The sequence below is a fragment of the Eubalaena glacialis genome, chromosome 2, assembly GCF_028564815.1.
Source record: "Eubalaena glacialis isolate mEubGla1 chromosome 2, mEubGla1.1.hap2.+ XY, whole genome shotgun sequence".
In the NCBI taxonomy this organism is placed as follows: Eukaryota; Metazoa; Chordata; class Mammalia; order Artiodactyla; family Balaenidae; genus Eubalaena; species Eubalaena glacialis.
Genome location: NC_083717.1, coordinates 77,928,161 through 77,945,692, shown reverse-complemented (window position 1 = coordinate 77,945,692; position 17,532 = coordinate 77,928,161). Strand labels below are relative to the sequence as shown.

General features: G+C 40.1%; 1 protein-coding gene and 1 long non-coding RNA gene across 12 annotated transcripts in view; one reads left to right on the top strand and one right to left on the bottom strand.

Moving 5' to 3' along the window:
* Positions 1 to 17,532, bottom strand: part of LOC133084135 (uncharacterized) — a 67,842-nt gene that overhangs the window by 5,983 nt on the left and 44,327 nt on the right. The window contains exon 1 of one of the 3 annotated variants that reach the window (XR_009699392.1): positions 16,632 to 16,731. The exons of the other annotated variants lie outside the window; for them this stretch is intronic. This is a non-coding gene — a long non-coding RNA (uncharacterized LOC133084135). Of the gene's footprint in view, positions 1 to 16,631; positions 16,732 to 17,532 lie in introns of those variants that run through there. 3 annotated transcript variants of the gene reach the window in all.
* The window catches only part of MYZAP (myocardial zonula adherens protein), a 134,321-nt gene that overhangs the window by 89,922 nt on the left and 26,867 nt on the right, over positions 1 to 17,532 (top strand). For 8 of the 9 annotated variants that reach the window (XM_061180273.1, XM_061180270.1, XM_061180271.1 and 5 more), the window contains one exon: positions 13,348 to 13,431. The exons of the other annotated variant lie outside the window; for it this stretch is intronic. In XM_061180273.1, the coding sequence (XP_061036256.1) occupies positions 13,348 to 13,431 (84 nt within the window). The remainder of the gene's footprint in view (positions 1 to 13,347; positions 13,432 to 17,532) is intronic. 9 annotated transcript variants of the gene reach the window in all.

The following is a 17,532-nucleotide window of genomic DNA, read 5'->3' as shown; positions in this document are numbered from 1 at the left end:
TTGTTCTTTGCTTCTTATTTTTTATAATTGGAAAAAAAATTTAAATATAGAAACTTATAGAGAATGATAAAAAATAAAACCCATGTATTCTCTTCTGGAATTGACAGATGTTAACATTTTGGCGTATTTCATATTTTTTCTAAATAAAACATTACAAAGAAGTTCTCATTTTACTCCTCCCAGTTTGGATCTTTTTTCTTCTTACCCTCCACCCCATCCTGCCCTAACACCTCCTTTGGAGGCAATTTGGCCTCTATCCAGACCATGTTTCTATGCTTTTACTACACATACATGTATTTATTGTTGGTATATAGCTTGGTTTCTGTGTTCAAAAAAGTATGTAAAATTTTATTTGTAATATATAAATAAATTTTATTGTATTTATTTTGCAACTTACTCTTTTCCCCAATTTTGTTTTTGGAGTTGTTACATATAGATAGGAATTATTCATTTTGATGGCCGTCTAATATTCCATTAGATGAATATATTGTAATGTACCCTATTGATAGACATTTAGCTTGTTTCCAGTTTTTTATTCTTTTGCAAACAATGCCACACATGTGTCTGTGCTTATCTAGGGAATATACTCAGAGGAGGAATCGCCAGGGCCTGGGGTTGGCACAGTTTCTCCTCTGCTAGGTATTTCCCTATTGCTCTCCAAAGTGTACGTAGACTTCCACCCGTCACGTATGAGGGCAGATTTCTCCACATCCTCATCACCTCTTGGCGCTGTTGGACTATAATTTTAGCCAGTTGTGAAATAGTATCTCTTTGTCTTAGTTTTAACTTGCGTCAGCCTGGTGACTGCTCATTACAACTGGGGAGACTGAGCATAAACTTCTCACCAGTCAGGCTCCCATTCTTATGAACTGGTTGGTCATATCTTTTGTTCATTTTTCTGTTTGGTTGTTTTTCTTTTTTTCCCTGCTGATTTTTAGGAACTCTGTATACTGCCAATATTAGTCGTTTGTCAAAAAATATTTGAATGCTGTTATCTTCTCCTCGTCAGTCATTTTCGTTTGTTTGTTTGTTTATGGTGTTTTGTATAATATACATGTTTTAAATTTTGGTAGAAAGTTATCAGTCTTTCTGTGCTGTGTTGTGTGTCTTGTTTGTTATAAGTTTTAGAGTTTTGTTTTTCATCTTTAGGTCTGTAATTACACCCCTCCCCCACATTCTTCCCACCGTCCTCTTCCTTACTCTGTTTTTCTCCATAGCACTTATCATCTTGTAATATATCCTACACTTATCTGTTTTATTTATGTGTTGTCTGTTTCCCTCCACTAGAATGTAAGCTCCCTGAGGGCAGTGGCTTTTGTCTGTTTTGTTCATGGCTATATCCCTAATACTTGGAATAGTCACGGGCATATAGCAGGTGCTCAATAAATATTTGTTGAACAAATAAAGAATAATCCATATGGAATTTATTTCTTGTGTATATAGTATGAATAGAGCTGTTACCCACTTTTTCCCCCTCATGGAAAGCTGGTTTCTCTAACACCATTTATTGGATAGTCCATCCTTCCCTCACTGATTTTTTTCATTCAACCTTTATCAAGCTGGAGTTGTTTCCCTTGTGCCACTGTGTTTATATATTTCTGTTCCCCTGCCTCTGTGCTGAAGTCTGCAGGAAAGCCAGTCCTCACACACACAAGTGGGAGTGGGGGTGATGAAGAGCTAGGTTCCACTTATGGAGAGCTTTTCTCTGATGGGTCAATCAGTAAACATTTAAGAAGCAACTTTTATAAACCAAATGTAAAAATGGACCTGAGTCCTCAAAGCCCTCAAAGGACTTTCTGGTTGACATTAAAACTCTTTATAACTCAAGACAGAATATAAGGGTTAAGCAGGACAATTGGCTGTGTGCTGGGAACACACAAGCTGGAGAACATAGTGGTTAAGTTTGTAGGCTTCAAGTAAATTAAATCTGACCTTGTATCCTGCATCTGCTCCTGACTGGGCTTTGTATCTTGAGCAACTTATTGATCTCCAACATTTAGTTTCCTTATCAAAAAAATGGGAATGATGATAATAGTACCTGCTTCAGGGGTTGTTTGTTGATTGACTGAAAGAATGTACACTAAGGGTGTAGCTCAGTGCCTGTAAATGTTCACTAATTCTAGTGTGCGTGGAGTCTTTAGGGAGGAGGTGTAATTTGACTGGGTCTTGCAGCATGTGTTAGATTTTTCTAGGCAGGGATTGAGTAGGTGGAAAAGGACGTGCCAGACAAGATATAGAATAAATAAAAAACAAAAGCATGGAAGCCAGAAAGTATAGGGTGAGTTCAGGGAGCATTATTCTAGTCTGACTGGATTGTAGGAGGGAGTAATGATGAAGAGACTGGAAATGTAGGTTGGGCCTAATTGCTGTGGATTACCAGCAACAAGCCAAGAAAATGTCCTTTATTACTAAGCTCCTAATTCCTTTATGGCTCCCCATTGCCTGATCAGATCTGAGCCTCAGAGGGATGTCTCTGGCAGGGCGTGCTTGGCGAACAGGAGAGGAGAGGGGCAGGGAGGGCAGCTAGGGGGCTCCCAGGAGAGTCCTGGTCAGTACAGGTGAGGGTCCATGTTCCAGGGCACCTGAACTTCAGGAACATTGTGTGTGTGTGTGTGTGTGTGTGTGTGTGTGTGTGTGTGTAATTAAAGCCTCCTTTATTTTTTTGTTTTGTTTTGTCTTAAAATTGACAAGACTAGTATAAGCATCTTAAAAAAATTTTTTTTTATTGGCATATAGTTGATTTACAAAGTTGTGTTAGTTTCAGGTGTACAGCAAAATGAATCAGTTATACATATACATATATCCACTCTTTTTTAGATTCTTTTCCCATATAGGTCATTACAGAGTATTGAGTAGAGTTCCCTGTGCTATACAGTACGTCCTTATTAGTTATCTGCTTTATATATAGTAATGTGTATATGTCAATAGGAACATTTATTTAAACTACCATTTTTTTTTAGCATTAGCTTTGTGCCAGGTGTGGAGCTGGGTGCTTCCATATATACATGCCTACCTCAGAAATACTGCGGGTTGGGTTCCAGGCCACCGCAATAAAGCAAATATTGCAGTAAAGTGAATCACATGAACTTTTTGGTTTCCCAGTGCATATAGAAGTTATACTGCAGTCTATTAAGTGTGCAGTAGCATTATGTATAAAAAGACAATGTGACACCTAATTAAAAATACTTTATTGCTGAAAAATGAGCACTAATCATCATCTGAACCTTCAGTGAGTTGTAATCTTTTTGCTGGTGGAGGATTTAAAATATTGCAAGAATTACCAGAGTGTGACACAGAGATACAAAGCAAGCAAATGCTGTTGGAAAAGTGGTGCCGACAGACTTGCTCAATGCAGGGTTGCCACACACCTTCAGTTTGTGAAAAATGCGACGTGTAAAGCACCATAAAGCAAAGTGCAGTAAAATGAGTTATGCCTGTACCTCCTCTAATTGTTTAGCCTGAAACACTTCTCTCCCTGGATATTCCTGTTCAGTGTATGGTCTTCTGTCCCTGATACTGTACCCATCCAGGGAAGCGTAGGGATAGAGAAGCTTAGAGGACCCTCTTTCCCACTTCTCCATCCCACCTTCCAATAAGGTCACAGAGGAGGAAAGAATAGCCTGAAGATTTAGGGCTCCAGCAAATCCTTTGTTAAAGAAGGTATCACCTGCCAGTATTCTTCCCAGCCTTGCCTAATTTCTAGGCAGCATTGCCGTGATAGGTTGTCGTTATAGGGAAGATAGAGGCCAACCTCTGGCCATCAGGCTGGTGTGAACGGAAGAGCCCGGGCCTTGTCATCAAAGAGAAGTGGGTTTAGATCTCAGCCCTGCCAGCATCGAGCTCTAGGGTGACCACCTGTCCTGGTTTGCCTGAGAATGAGAAGGTTCCTGACTCATGAGACTAGAACCTAGAAAGTTCTGGGCAAGCTGGAACGAGCTGGTTACCTCTTTAGCCCTGTGGTCTGAACCTTTCCCTCACCCCATCGGCAGACGGCAGGTGCATCCTATCTCTGGGTAGGTGGGGAGACCTAACATCATTCTGCCTGCTCCCTTATTGCACTAATGTGTGTGTTTCTTTCTCCATTTACTGCCTCACTGGGATGTTGATTCCCTGAAAGTGGAGACCAGGTCTTCCTGGCTCACTGCGGTGCTCCCAGAATCTAGCACTGGGCCCGATGCAGAGGGGATCACAGCTGACTGTTAAGGAATGAACAGACAATGAAACTCCAGGAACCCCAGTTCCCTCGTCTATGGGGATAACGACTCCTAGGGTTGTTTCTGAGAATAATGAGCTAAGCCAGCAAAAGCCCTGGTACTCGGTGCACCCGTTTTTCTTCCTTCCCAGTGAATGCACATAGATTGGAATGCCAGTTTATCCATCCTTCCCTGATGTTTATATAGCCCAGTCATGTTCAGGCACCCAGGGTGCTATTTCTTCTTAAACAGAAGTTGGGTTATCTTTAATATAAGATAGAAATCAAACCGCATTAGATTATTTTACCTCAGAAGCCAGTTTCAACTGATCCTTTTGAATAGTATAGTTCTATTATTATATATTACTTCAAACTTAATAGAAAAAAATTGATTAAAATGTGTGCCCTGTTCATATCTGGCCTGGCTGAATGCCACAAGACACATTAATTGAAAATGAATTTCTGCAAACCCAATCAAGCATCATGAAGATGAAAAATGTACCTTTTCCCCTCCGTTCCTTCATTGATTTTTCATTTTCCCCACTCAGAGCTTCATTTAGCAATTTTTCAGTTTCGTTTTGTTGTGGCCTTAATTCATTCCCTTCACTCCCCCCAAAATGAGATAATGTACCATTTTCCTTGTCCTTTTTAAACTGTTCTTTCATGCTGCATTAGTGCAGGGCAGATCCTGATCTTGTCATATATCCCCGTGCTTTATTATTTTTTAGGAAAAGAGGGTAACCTTATTTTTAAAATTCTTACCATGGTGGTTTTTATCAAAGAGAATGCACTTTAAAAATACATAACTATGAAATTACAGTGTTACAACACTTCTAAAATGAATGAAGAGAAACTGCAGCAAAAATAAAAAACCTTTTCAGAGGAAGAGTATTAGATATCAATTATTCTCATTTTTCAGGGTGAGGTATTTGGGGATCAAACACGAGTCCTGTTTTGTTGAGGGAAATGGAGAAAGCTATTTGCCAGATCACAAGAGGTTGAATTGAAAACAAGGCTGGGTCAGGACAAGAGGGAGCAAAGGGAGGTGACTAAAACCCCAGGTGAGTTCTAGAAGGTTCTTGCCTGTCTTGTGCCAACCGTGCCCCAGTCTGTTCGCCAAGTCCCTGGATCTCTAGGGGTTTTGATAACAATAATGGGGATCTTCAAGCTATTTTCCTGTCAAATTTTCAAATAATCGAACAGCATACTTTTCCCATGAAAAATTGAGAAGGGCTCACATTCAAGTATCCTATTGCTTTACTTTGACCTAGAATTCAGAACCCTGGTTATCTCATTTTGATTAGAAGCTTTGATTGGCAATTAGCCATCTTTGGTACGTTTTCAATGGGAAAATGAATTATTTCTTTATCAATGCAGTTTAAAGTAGAAAGTGTTTTTAAATGAGGGCCCATTAGAAGGAGTAACAAAGTGGGGTGTTGGTGATAGAGGTTTGGAAACCTTATTAATGTGTCGAGTTTCATGACAGGTACGTATACACACACCCTGATTTTGAATAAAAGTACCTGTGCACTTTAATTGGTATTCTTAAAATTAGAATGAAAACAAAATAAAACAGATTTCAAAGAAAACGAACAATAATATCATAAACTTAGACAGTTTGGATTTAAAAAATTGAATTCCCTTTTCCTTACAAGATTTTAAACAATTTAATTCAATGTGATCATCAGTTTTAACATACCTTCTAATATCATGCCGTTTCATTGTGTCTCCTGTTTTACATAAGGCATTTTCAGATACATGTGTATCATCATTTGCCAGCTGGTAAGAGAAAACACCCCAAAGCACAATTTCTTAAAAAAAAAACCATATCAAGTGCTATCTAGTATTTAATACTTATTTGCTGCTGTATTTCTTATATTCATTCATTTCTCTCCACATCCCCAACCTCAATATTGAGTTATGTTTCATGAGTCTTGCACAATTGGGTACTATTCACATCCTTCTAATTATAGGGCTGTATCACATTCTGACATCTAACATGAAATGACCCTACATGTCTGTCACCAATGGAAAAAAATTCCAGGAAGCTGAAAAGGCTTGCAACCTCCTGGGTTGCTGTGAATCCATAACAGGACCTTACTAAATTTTTGTACAATTTCATTTTGGTCTGGTTGACATACAAGGTCTTTTTGAAAGAAATTGGGAGGGATCCTTTCACTATAGGAATCTGTTTCCAAAGAAGTTTATAAAAATGTGTGGATTGATAGGGGTGATTTCACCTCCTAAGAGGACTGCTCTTTCATATAAGATAATTGATGCACTAAACATCTGTTCCATGTGGGTTTGCTGTCTGATGCAAAGGAAAGATGTAAACAAAGGGTGGTAGTGGCAATGATGGGTTCTACTAGGGGTTTGCTCGAAGGGCTGAAATGGAACAGAGGAGAGAGACACAAAGCCAGCCTGGAGGACTTGGGAAGAGCTGGCCTGGGAGGCGACTGTTGAGTGCTTCCTGACAGCAGATTTCCTGGTGGAAAAAGGAATGGAGGGTGGGAGGGCATGCCTGGTGAAGGGACCAGCCTGTGCAGAGGCCTGGCAGCAGGACCATTGTATGTCCACAGCATGCTGAGAGTATGGAGTGGCTTCTAAGTAGGGTTCATTGTGGGACAGAGCAGGCATGAAATGAAACTGGGGAGATAAACTGGGACCACAGCAGAAGTGCCTCATGTCCACGCTAGGGAGTTGGAACATTAGAAGCTTGGGAGGGTTGTTTTGTTTTGTTTGTTTGTACTTTTTTCTTTTATTGAAGTATAGTTGATTTACAGTGTTGTGTTAGGTTCAGGTGTACAGCAAAGTGATTTGGTTATATATAATCGATTCTTTTCCATTATAGGTTATTACAAGATATTGAGTAGAGTTCCCTGTGCTATACAGTAGGTCCTTGTTGGTTATCTCTTTTATATATAGTAGTGTGTATATGTGAATCCCGAACTTCTAATTTATCCGCCCCCCCCCCACCCCAGAAGCTTGGGAGGGTTTTTAAGTTAAGAGGGTGATATATGCAGCATCTCTGGGGTAGAGCCTAGAAGTAGATGACTCCATCCAGGCGACTCCAGTGTGTGGGTCTGGTTAAGAGGGATTGCTTAGCTCGAACCATCTATGCAGGTAACTCAAATGTGGCTGATGTGAAGAAAAGCCGGTTCCAGTTTTAAGAAACCAGATGACCCCCCCCCCCACCTTAAATATCAATCTGGCCTGTAGTCTTAGAAACCTAGCATCCTGCATTATCAGTTAGGCTGCAAGACATATACACAGTTTGAATTACCAAAAAAAAAACATGCTAATGAAGACAAAATTAGACATCAGTTCAATGAGTTAACATCAGTTAAAAGGTTCTAGATTTTACCAAGATGGGTTTCTTCCCTTTGTTCTATAAGGAGGTTTACTGTTTGATATTTAAATTTAACTGTTGCAACAAGATTACATTCTTGGGTTAACTAAAATAGAAGCACTCATTTTCCAGACCTCATCTAATTTCTCATTTCTTAATGCCTTGACTTGAGCCTGGTAACTTGGGTCATTTACCACCACCTGGTGACAGCTAGATTTAAATGCAGATTCTTGAGTGTACATAAACCTCTTGAAGGTCAAATTTACAAACTTAACATGAGTTAAGAAGTGAGAGCAAAGGTGCCAAATGGATTTTACTTGCATACCGGCTGCATAGTTCCCTGGATTTTGGGTGCCCCCGATTTTGGGGGTTGCTTTGGAGGTTATGTGTTTAGCAAGTCTGTCTTGGTTCATCTAGGCCTCCAAGAGTTTGTTCCAGACAACTTTGCCACTGAAGTCTAAGGGGCAGATTGTTTAGAGATAATGGATGGACGGATTCTTTGGTTCATCCATTCAGTGACTGAGAATATGAAGATGATCAAGGTCTTTACTCTCAAGCTGACAGTCTAGGGAGGGAGAAATACCAGTAATAACATAGTAGTAGTTAATTTTTGAGTGTTTATCATGCTAGGTGCTATAGGAGACGATATTTCAAGGCTCTTTGAAGTTGGCAGTCAGAAATAACAGCATTTTCCACACAAATGTGTGATTTAGATATTGTGGAAAAGAACCAAAGGCTTGGGAGTCAGACGATACCTAGAATATTAGCAAACCCAGACGCGTGAGAGCCTGCTTATTTTAGAAACTGGGTGCCGCACTTGGGAGAAGGCATGGGATGTGCTCCAGGAGCAGACCTCAGGGGGGAGTAACTTGGGGTTCAAAGTTGGCACCCCTTCTAGGGCATGAGGGGCCAGCCATGAACTGACTGCCAACCTAAGCATTCTTTTTCTCTAATCCGAGTAAGTCAACTCTGGCCACAGAATGTACTGTATGAGAAATGCTCAAGGATGAAAGCAAATGAGTGTGCACAGCATTCATTTTTAGTGCAAGAGCACAATCGCTTCTTGAAGCATCAGTTGCTGAAAAACGCGAGCCTTGTTGTCTGAAGCTTCAGATCCCCTACATCCTTCCTCGACCTATTCTTTTTCTCCAGAATGAGATGCCTCCTCATGCTAGCATTAGCCCAGAGTTCTCCCCTCAGCTGTCTCTCCAGATGATATCTCTGCTTTGCATTTATTTCTTTTTAAAACTAAAATCTAGGGACAAAGGTGAGCAGAATCATCTTGGTCTCTTCCTATGAGCTGTTCACTAGGGTGCCCTTAACCCACACCTCTTGCTTCTCTTGACTCACAAAGCACTCTGATTACTTCAGAGATAGTGAAACCAGTGTGCGTGAAGTCACTTTTTGTGTTATTTGATGAAATATTACCCCTGACCTTCTTGGAATATTTTAGTTCATTTCAGTACACATTTTGCCTATCATTTAAAGATTTTAAAAGCTTTAAAAATTTCTAACACTATAAGAAGGAATGAAAAAGGGATACTGTAAGGATGATTTTTGCAAATTATTCCTACAAAAATGAAGGAAATTTAAACAAAACAAACTTTTGTTTTGCTCATAATCCTACCCCAACCCCGGCACGATTTCGTTTATCTAACTTTTCTTCCAGCTTTTACTTTCATCATTGTAAACTCTTGTTTTTCTATCCCTTGAGGCTTTTTGTAAACACTTTTCCATTTTGTAATATATTTGTTTTTAGTGTTTGTGTAATATATTCCATCCAAGTGATATTCCATAATTTATTACCCATTCCTTTAGTGCTGGACATTAAGGTTATTTCCATTTTCTCTCTATTATAAATAATTGGAGCAAGAACATCTTTGTATATATAGCTTTCTTCCTACATCTGAATTATATCCTTAGGATAAATTCCCAGGAGTGGGATTAGTAGGTCAAAGGGTATGAACAGCTTTATGGCTCTTCATATTTATTGCTACATTGCCCAAAGGGTCATTCTAATTTACAGCGCCACCTGCAACACATGAGAGTAGCTATCCCTCCCAGCCCTTCCAACACTGATTTCTTCAGTCAGTAGTTTGGGGCAAATTTAATAGGTACGAAAGGATAACCAGTGACTGGTTTTAATTGTTAATTTAAAAAATAATTACCAATTTTTTTCTTAAGTATGTTTCTTATTGTATTCTATTTCATATGGTTTGCTTTTCATGTCGGAGAATTATATTTTTTGACACCAGGTGGAATTTAAAATATTTTATCATGAAAATGTCACATTCTCTCAGAACAAAGAGCGTAATGATGAATCATTACCTAGATTCAACAAGCAGCAAGATTTGGCCACATTTGCCTTATCTACACCTTCTTTTCTTTTTCTTTTTTCCTTTGTGCAATTATTTTAAAGCAAATCCCAGACACTCTGCATGTTTCCTGTATACTTCATTAAGCATCAATAAAACGTGGACTTTTTCTTCTGTAATCATAATGCTTATTGCCACACCTAACAAAATTAATGATAATTCCTTGGTCCCATTTAATACTAGTCTGTAATAACATTTTCCAACATGTCTTTAAAATTGTCTCTTAACTGATATTTTGTTCCAGTCAGCATACAGAGAGGTCCACTGTATTTGGTTGTTAGGTTTCTGAAGTCCTTTAATCTAGAGCATATGCTCTGTTTACTCCCCCGGCCCCCCTAACTCAAATTTACCCCCAGCCAGTGACTTATTGCAGGAACTAAGTCAGTTGTCCTATAAACGTTCCCACATTCTGAATTTGACTTTTTGTTTCCTTAATAGCTCAATTAGATTCCGTTTCAACTTTGTTTTGTCCGGGGAAGGCAAGAATACTTCAAGGGTGGTGCTGTGTGATTCATTTTGTATTGCTCCGGGGGCACACAATGTCTGGTGATCCCACTTTGGGTGATGCTAAGGCTGATCGTGGATCAGGTGGTGACAGCCCACAGCAAAGTCGTAAAGTCCCTCGCCAGCTTTGCCCCTCACTGTCTCATCTGTCCGTGAAGCTTGCTTGAGTCAGTTATTTCCTAGGGGATCGCACAATGGTGATTTTCGAATTCTCTCATTCCTTCCCCACTTACTAACTGGAATTCCTCTGCAGAGTAAAACTTCTTTCTTCATAAACTGGGACTTTTGAGTAATCTCAACGTGCAGTTTGTACAAGTAAGGCAGGATAAATGCTTTATTCTTTTATCCAAATTGCCAAGCTTCTAAGTAAGGAGTCGGTTCCACTGTCATTTCCGAGGAGTTGTCGTTGCTGCTTTGTTTTTGTTTTTCTTTTTTAAGAATAATAAAATACTCAGGGTTTTAAAAAATACATATTCCATGTGTTTTACTCATTATTCTTTTTGATGCTCATATTGTCCCATCTTTGCCCCAAGGGAGACCCTTCATGTCCTTGTTTTCAGGTAGCATAAGGTGTCTTAGGCTCATCTAGTATACTTTTTAAAAGAAAATAAAAGATTATGAATTCATACTGATACTTTCATTTCAAATCTAACAAAACTTTATTTTTTTACTTCTTTGATTTTGTACTTGTATTTCTTTTTCTTACACTAAAAATCTTGGTTCCAAATGTTATTACACTACAATCTATCAAATAGTTTAAAAATATAATACCAATATTACTACTAAAATTTTCCCAGTGAGTGCAATTGTTTATCTTTAGAGCACATTCCACTAAAAACATCCAGTCAAATTACCTTGTCCTAACAACACTTGAGTTAATTCGTTTAACCAATTTGATATACGGTTAAGTTCTTTTTGTTCTGTTTGTTTTCAAATTTTAGGATTCACTTTTTTCCCCTTTTTGGTTTTTATTTTTTGAATGTGTAAAATGTGCTTTCAAAATTGAACTTACGTAACAAGGTATTATCACAAAAGTCTTTGTTCTGTTCTGTCTCCTCCATCGAATTTCCTCCCGCTCTCTGTTGGTAAATATTAATAATTAAGATTTGTTTGATCTTTGCGGTGTTTCATTTTGCAAATATATATTCATTCATATGTCTTCACCAGTTTTACACCAAAGCTAGCATACCATATACTCCTTACAATATATCGTATCAGGGTTTTAGAGATCTTCATTTTTTTTTTTTTTTTTAATTTTATTTATTTATTTATTTATGGCTGTGTTGGGCCTTCGTTTCTGTGCGAGGGCTTTCTCTAGTTGCGGCAAGTGGGGGCCACTCTTCATCGTGGTGCGCGGGCCTCTCACTGTCGTGGCCTCTCTTGTTGCGGAGCACAGGCTCCAGACGCGCAGGCTCAGCAGTTGTGGCTCACGGGCCTAATTGCTCCGCGGCATGTGGGATCTTCCCAGACCAGGGCTCGAACCCGTGTCCCCTGCATTAGCAGGCAGATTCTCAACCACTGTGCCACCAGGGAAGCCCCTTCATTTTTTTCTTGAAGGTTACATAGGCATCCATTGTTAAGATGAACCACAGTTTATTTATCAGGCACTTATTGATGGAGTTCTGTTTTTGTGTGTGTGTGTTTTCTAAAAAACAAAAATCCTGTGTCCAAGTCATTTCATATTTTGGCTAATGATTCTTTGGGATCTATTGCTAGAAATGGAATTGCTGGGTCAAAGGTTAAATGTAATTGTACACTTCTCTTTTTTTTAAAATAAATTAATTAATTTTTGGCTGCCATTAGGTCTCCGTTGCTGCACGCGGGCTTTTTCTAGTTGCAGCGAGTGGGGGCTACTCTTCGTTGTGGTGCGTGGGCTTCTCACTGCGGTGGCTTCTCTGGTTGCAGAGCACGGGCTCTAGAGCGCAGGCTCAGTAGTTGTGGCGCACGGGCTTAGTTGCTTCACGGCATGTGGGATCTTCCCGGACCAGGGCTCAAACCCGTGTCCCCTGCGTTGGCAGGCAGATTCTCAACCACTGTGCCACCAGGGACGTCCCTACTTGTACTTCTTTCAGTTATTGCTAGAGTCCCTTCTATAGGAATTGTGTCATTTTGCACAGAGAGGGATTTTTTAAAAAAGATTTTGCAGATGCTCAAATATCATATAAAAGGTTGTTGGAAAATTAGTGCATTCTTCAAAATCACATGTTATTTATCGAACCTACACACTGTTCCCACTATTGTCCAAGACATGGCCTGGTAGAGAGCACCCTGGTTCTTGCTTTTAGGGAACCTACGATATGTCTGTGGAGACATGATATGTGAATGAAAAACAAAGTTAGAGTAGTCCAAGATAGATATAGTATAGAAACAAAGGTGAAAACCCAGCTCAAGTCTCTGTCTTTCAGAAGCCTTCCCTGCTTAACCCAGGCCACGTGAGTCCTCAGTCCTCTGAATTTCATTATTACTTTCAGTGACAGTGACCTTTTCCCCAGAGCAAACTTTTGACACTTGGTTGAACAAAATATAAGTATACGAACAGGAACAAGAGAGCAGAATGTCTGAAATGCAGGCTGCTGCATAAATTCAAGCGAAATAATTCTTTTATGTAGAGTTATGTCTGCATTTCCCAAAGCATCGGTGGGATGTTACTAAGGGTTACACGGCAAAATCAGTGCAGAAATGTTAGGCTAAACAGACCTAATGAAACAACTCCACAACCACGTATGATGTCCCAAGCTTACCCGGGCACAGAACCACCCCCCCCACCCGCCTCCATTGAAGCACCTCATGTTCATACTGTTCCACGGAACACAAAAGAACCAATGTGTAGTTTCTATTTGAATGAAAACCAAAGGCTTCTCTTCCAGTTGATTAATTTGTACAAATTCTGCATTTTTGATAACAATTTCCAATTTGTTTCTTTCTAGATTGAATCACTAAAGAAAAAGGTGCAGCAGAAACAGCTCTTAATATTGCAGCTTTTAGAAAAGATATCCTTCTTAGAAGGAGAGGTAAGAAGCTGTGTTTCTTTAAGCTGGGGTCTTCCCTATCATTAAATTTTATGTTGCTGAGCCTACCACCGACACTTAATTAAAAATATGGCTATTTCCTGGCCTTATAAAATTGATTGAAGGTTAACTGCCAACACTGAAAATGAGGTTCTGACAGCTAGTTTTTCTTTACCATCTGACTCTCCTCATTCCCTCTTGCTGCTCACCTCTGCTTTTTGGCTCCCATTTTTCTTATTCAGGAATTTTCTTAGCAAGTCTGATAAGCTGTTGATGAATACTGATAACTCCCCACATCTGTGTTGTATGTTATAATTTGCCAAGTATTTTCACATACATTTCTCAATGATCCTCTCAACAACTTTAAGAAAGGCAAGACAAGGATTATTATCTCCATATTAACCAAAAAAAAAAAGAAAAAAAGGCACAGAGAAGGCAGGTGGCTTTTCTCAAGGTCACACAGCTTAATGCCAGAGCCAGGCTGAGAGATGGACTCCTCATTCCAGGTGACTTAATTTCACCTGGAACTCTTAAGATATTTAGTATTCCTGACTTTCTGGTCTTTTGAAAGGCATTTTGGGGATTTTGTGGAGGTTCTAGGGAAGGAAATTATGGAGTTGGAAGAACCTTAAGAGCTTAGGTGTTAATAGAAGGGGAAGCCTTCTGTTTTCTCGGAAGACTATTTATTAAGAACTTGGCGTTGAGCCTCTTCCTTTTGAGCCTCCGTGAATCTCTCCTTGTCTGTGCCCCGCTTGTAGTCCCTCCCCGGTGAGAGACAGCCCAGGAGAGAATAATAAAGAAGACAGGAAAGTAACGACAGTAATTAAGCTCCTAGTGTGTGTTGGGCACTTCTACTTTCCGTATCTTTTGTATAAGCTAGAGGTTAAGAGTGGAATCAGACTTGCCCAAATTTGAATGCTAGATCTGCTTATTAGCTGGCTGACCCTAGGTAAGTTTCTTAGAATTAGAAATTGAGGATGAGAACTGTACCTACGTGTGTGTCCATGCAATGAGAGTGCATACAAAGTGCCTGACATGCCTAAGCACTCCATCATTTTCTCTCTTTATTAAGAGCGATGCCCTGTGAGTTAGATTATGTTTCCTCCATTTTGTAGCTAGAGAAACTGAGGTTCAGGGATGTTCAGGAATCTGCCCAAGGTGACTGTTAGAAATGGGTAAGCCTGAGCTCTTAACCACCATGTTTGTAGGGATGGGGAGCAGTGTCATTATTTACTCTGTGTGGTGGGGGGGCTGCCTATAAAAGTCATAAGCAGAAGTCCCTCGTGGCCCATGGGGACCTGGTAGCAGACTCAAAAAGCCCAGGAATCTCAGTGTCCTGACAGCTGAGTAAGCGGACACTTGTCTTGTCACAATGTTTTCCCCTCTGCAGTCACTGAGTCCACCTCCAGCTTTATGAATGGACATTTCTGTTTCTAAGATTGCCCTCTGAAATCACAGCTCCCTGTGGGAGGAATCATACTTTCCCAGTGAGAGTCAGAGAGTGAGTGTCCTGGTGAAAGTCATGGGTCCCGAGAGAGGCTGGTTCCAGGAGGGAGGAAAGAGACGCCAACAGGAGAGGCAGAAGGTTACCCAAGACAGTGCCCACCCCTCTCCCCTTCCCCTGGCTGTGCTACTCAAGCCTCCTGGGAGATTAGGAAATGTCCAAGGGGTACTCTGCATTGAGAAGAGCCTTCCTTACACATATGTGTGCTTTGTTTAATCTTAATTTATTAAATTCCTTTCTTCTCTTAGTTTGGGTTGCCCAGACTCTGAGATGTGGATATGAGTCCACTAGTTTATTTGGGAGGTGATCCCAGGAAGCCCCAGTGGGGGAGGGGAGAAATGAGTCAGGGAAAGGTCGAAGGCCAATAATGGGTGCCTTACGGAGGTTACCACTGTGGACAGCTGCTGCTCACTTGCCCTGGGCATCTCTGGAAGATGATGTGCACTGGCCTCTGAGTTACCCTTACCAAAAGGTCAGAAAGCTAGGGCATTTATCCACTAACTCCTATCAGTAGCTGGTGAGGGCAGCTCCTGGGGGGTGTGACAATTCTGCCCTGGGCAGAGCCAACTGGGCTCCAGGGGGCAGAGGAAGCCCCAGGGAAAGAGTCACAAGTGGCATGCCAGGAAATGGTGAGTGTCCAGAGCATATGGGTGCGTCTGGCTGTGTCTGCTATGTATATCCAATAAGCCATTCAAAAATGGTTTGAAAACCATCATTCCTTGAGCATTTAAACATTGATTATAAATTTGGTTGATTAAACTATTTAAATTCTACTACAAATTTAGAATGACTAATTCCTTTTGATCATCCACCTTAAACAGCAGATAAAACATAGACAAAATGTCAAGATTCGATAATACATCTACACTTTAACTTATTCTAAAATATTTAGTATCTTGGGTTTAATTTATTTCTTCATTGTTTGTGTGCTTGGTTTTTAGTATCTTCCGAAGGCCAATTTCTCTTAGTTAACATCATTTTGACACTTTCCAGACAAATGCAGTGATCTTTTAGATCCAAAGGACATGGAATACCTTCTCCAAACAGCTAAGGCTAGAGGATGCCAATTCTTGGACGGACACAATTCTTGCTTTACAATATAGGACTAGGTAGCTTCAAGGTGATTCAAACTCAGGACCCCTTATCATTGGGATGCATTGACCTATCTTTAGCACTATTAAAAAGTATGCATTCCTTATTAATATTTTACCATTCTTTGTCAGACTAGGTAGAGATTTCACCTCCTAGGAGATGAGGTTGAGTTTGAGTACTTGGTTTTCCTCTTCAGGCTGTGTGAGTAGTTTATGATGTTACAAACACACCGCTGACTGACTCCTTGCTAATTGTGTGTGACCACTGCTGCCAGTGAATCTCTGCCCCTCTTTCCACCTGCTTGTTGTATGACCACCAATGCCAAGCAGCCCTTCCAAGGGCCCTCAAGTCCTGGGACGACCTGACTTAAAGTTCCTTTTGTTATTCTTTACTACTCAGCACAGAAATCTTATAAACAAACATGTAATTAACACTCTATGAAAGAAACTACATCATCTTATATATTAATGCTTCCTAGTTTTAAAAGTTGATGACAAATTGTAACATATTGTCATCTTTCTTCGCTATTAAAACTATCTTTCTCTACACTTTATATTAACTTTCCTTTTGAGTGACATCATGAACACAAGGCATTTCTCAGACTCACCTTGCTCCCACAGTAATTGTTTCCTTCTCCTCCAAGTTTTGATGCTCAGATTATCACAGCTCAGCTGCTAAGAGTTCTGCGTTACCTTCCTCGCCCGTGCAGCAGGGTTCCCGATGCTTGTGGAGTCATTCTTGCTGTATGGCAACAACAGGAGTTTCAGATTGTCCTCGTTTTTGTCCTGTCCCAAGATACGATATTGGCTTGTCTCCGAGGAGCCCTGGGTTGTTTTAGTGGAGAGCTGTACGGCAGGCTATCTGGGCGTGAGCGTTGGTAGTAGGCTAAAGTGCTGTGCCTACTGTTAGTCCCATTTTATTTGTTTTGTTAATTTATTTTTTATTGAAGTATAGTTGAATTACAATTTTGTGTTAATTACTGCTGTACAGCAAAGTGACTCAGTTATACATATACATTCTTTTTCATATTCTTTTCCATTATGGTTTATCACAGAATATTGAATATAGTTTCCTGTGCTATACAGTACAACCTTGTTGTTTAAGGCCCATTTTAGTACTGACGGAACTGGGGAAAATGTTTCTTTTTATGATTATGAGGTCGCACTGACATTTTCCAAATTTATCTAACTGTTTTGTTTTACAATACAGGGTTCTGTTGGCCACTAAGAGTTTCTATTATGTTGACCTATTCTAACACCAGGACTTTTTATACCTTGACATTCCATCCCCTGCCTTAAACCATAATGATGCCAGTGGTGGTGTTTCAGGTATCTTTGAAAAGTTTTGGTGGACAGAGCTGGTAACCTCCTATATCCCATCCTATTAATAAAGTAGCTACCCTCTGTTAAGGGCCTAACTGCAGACTCTGGAGCTAGACTGCCTGAGTTCCAGTGTCGGCTCTGTCACTTACTAGTTATGTGGTCTGGAGCAAGTTACTTAACTGCTCT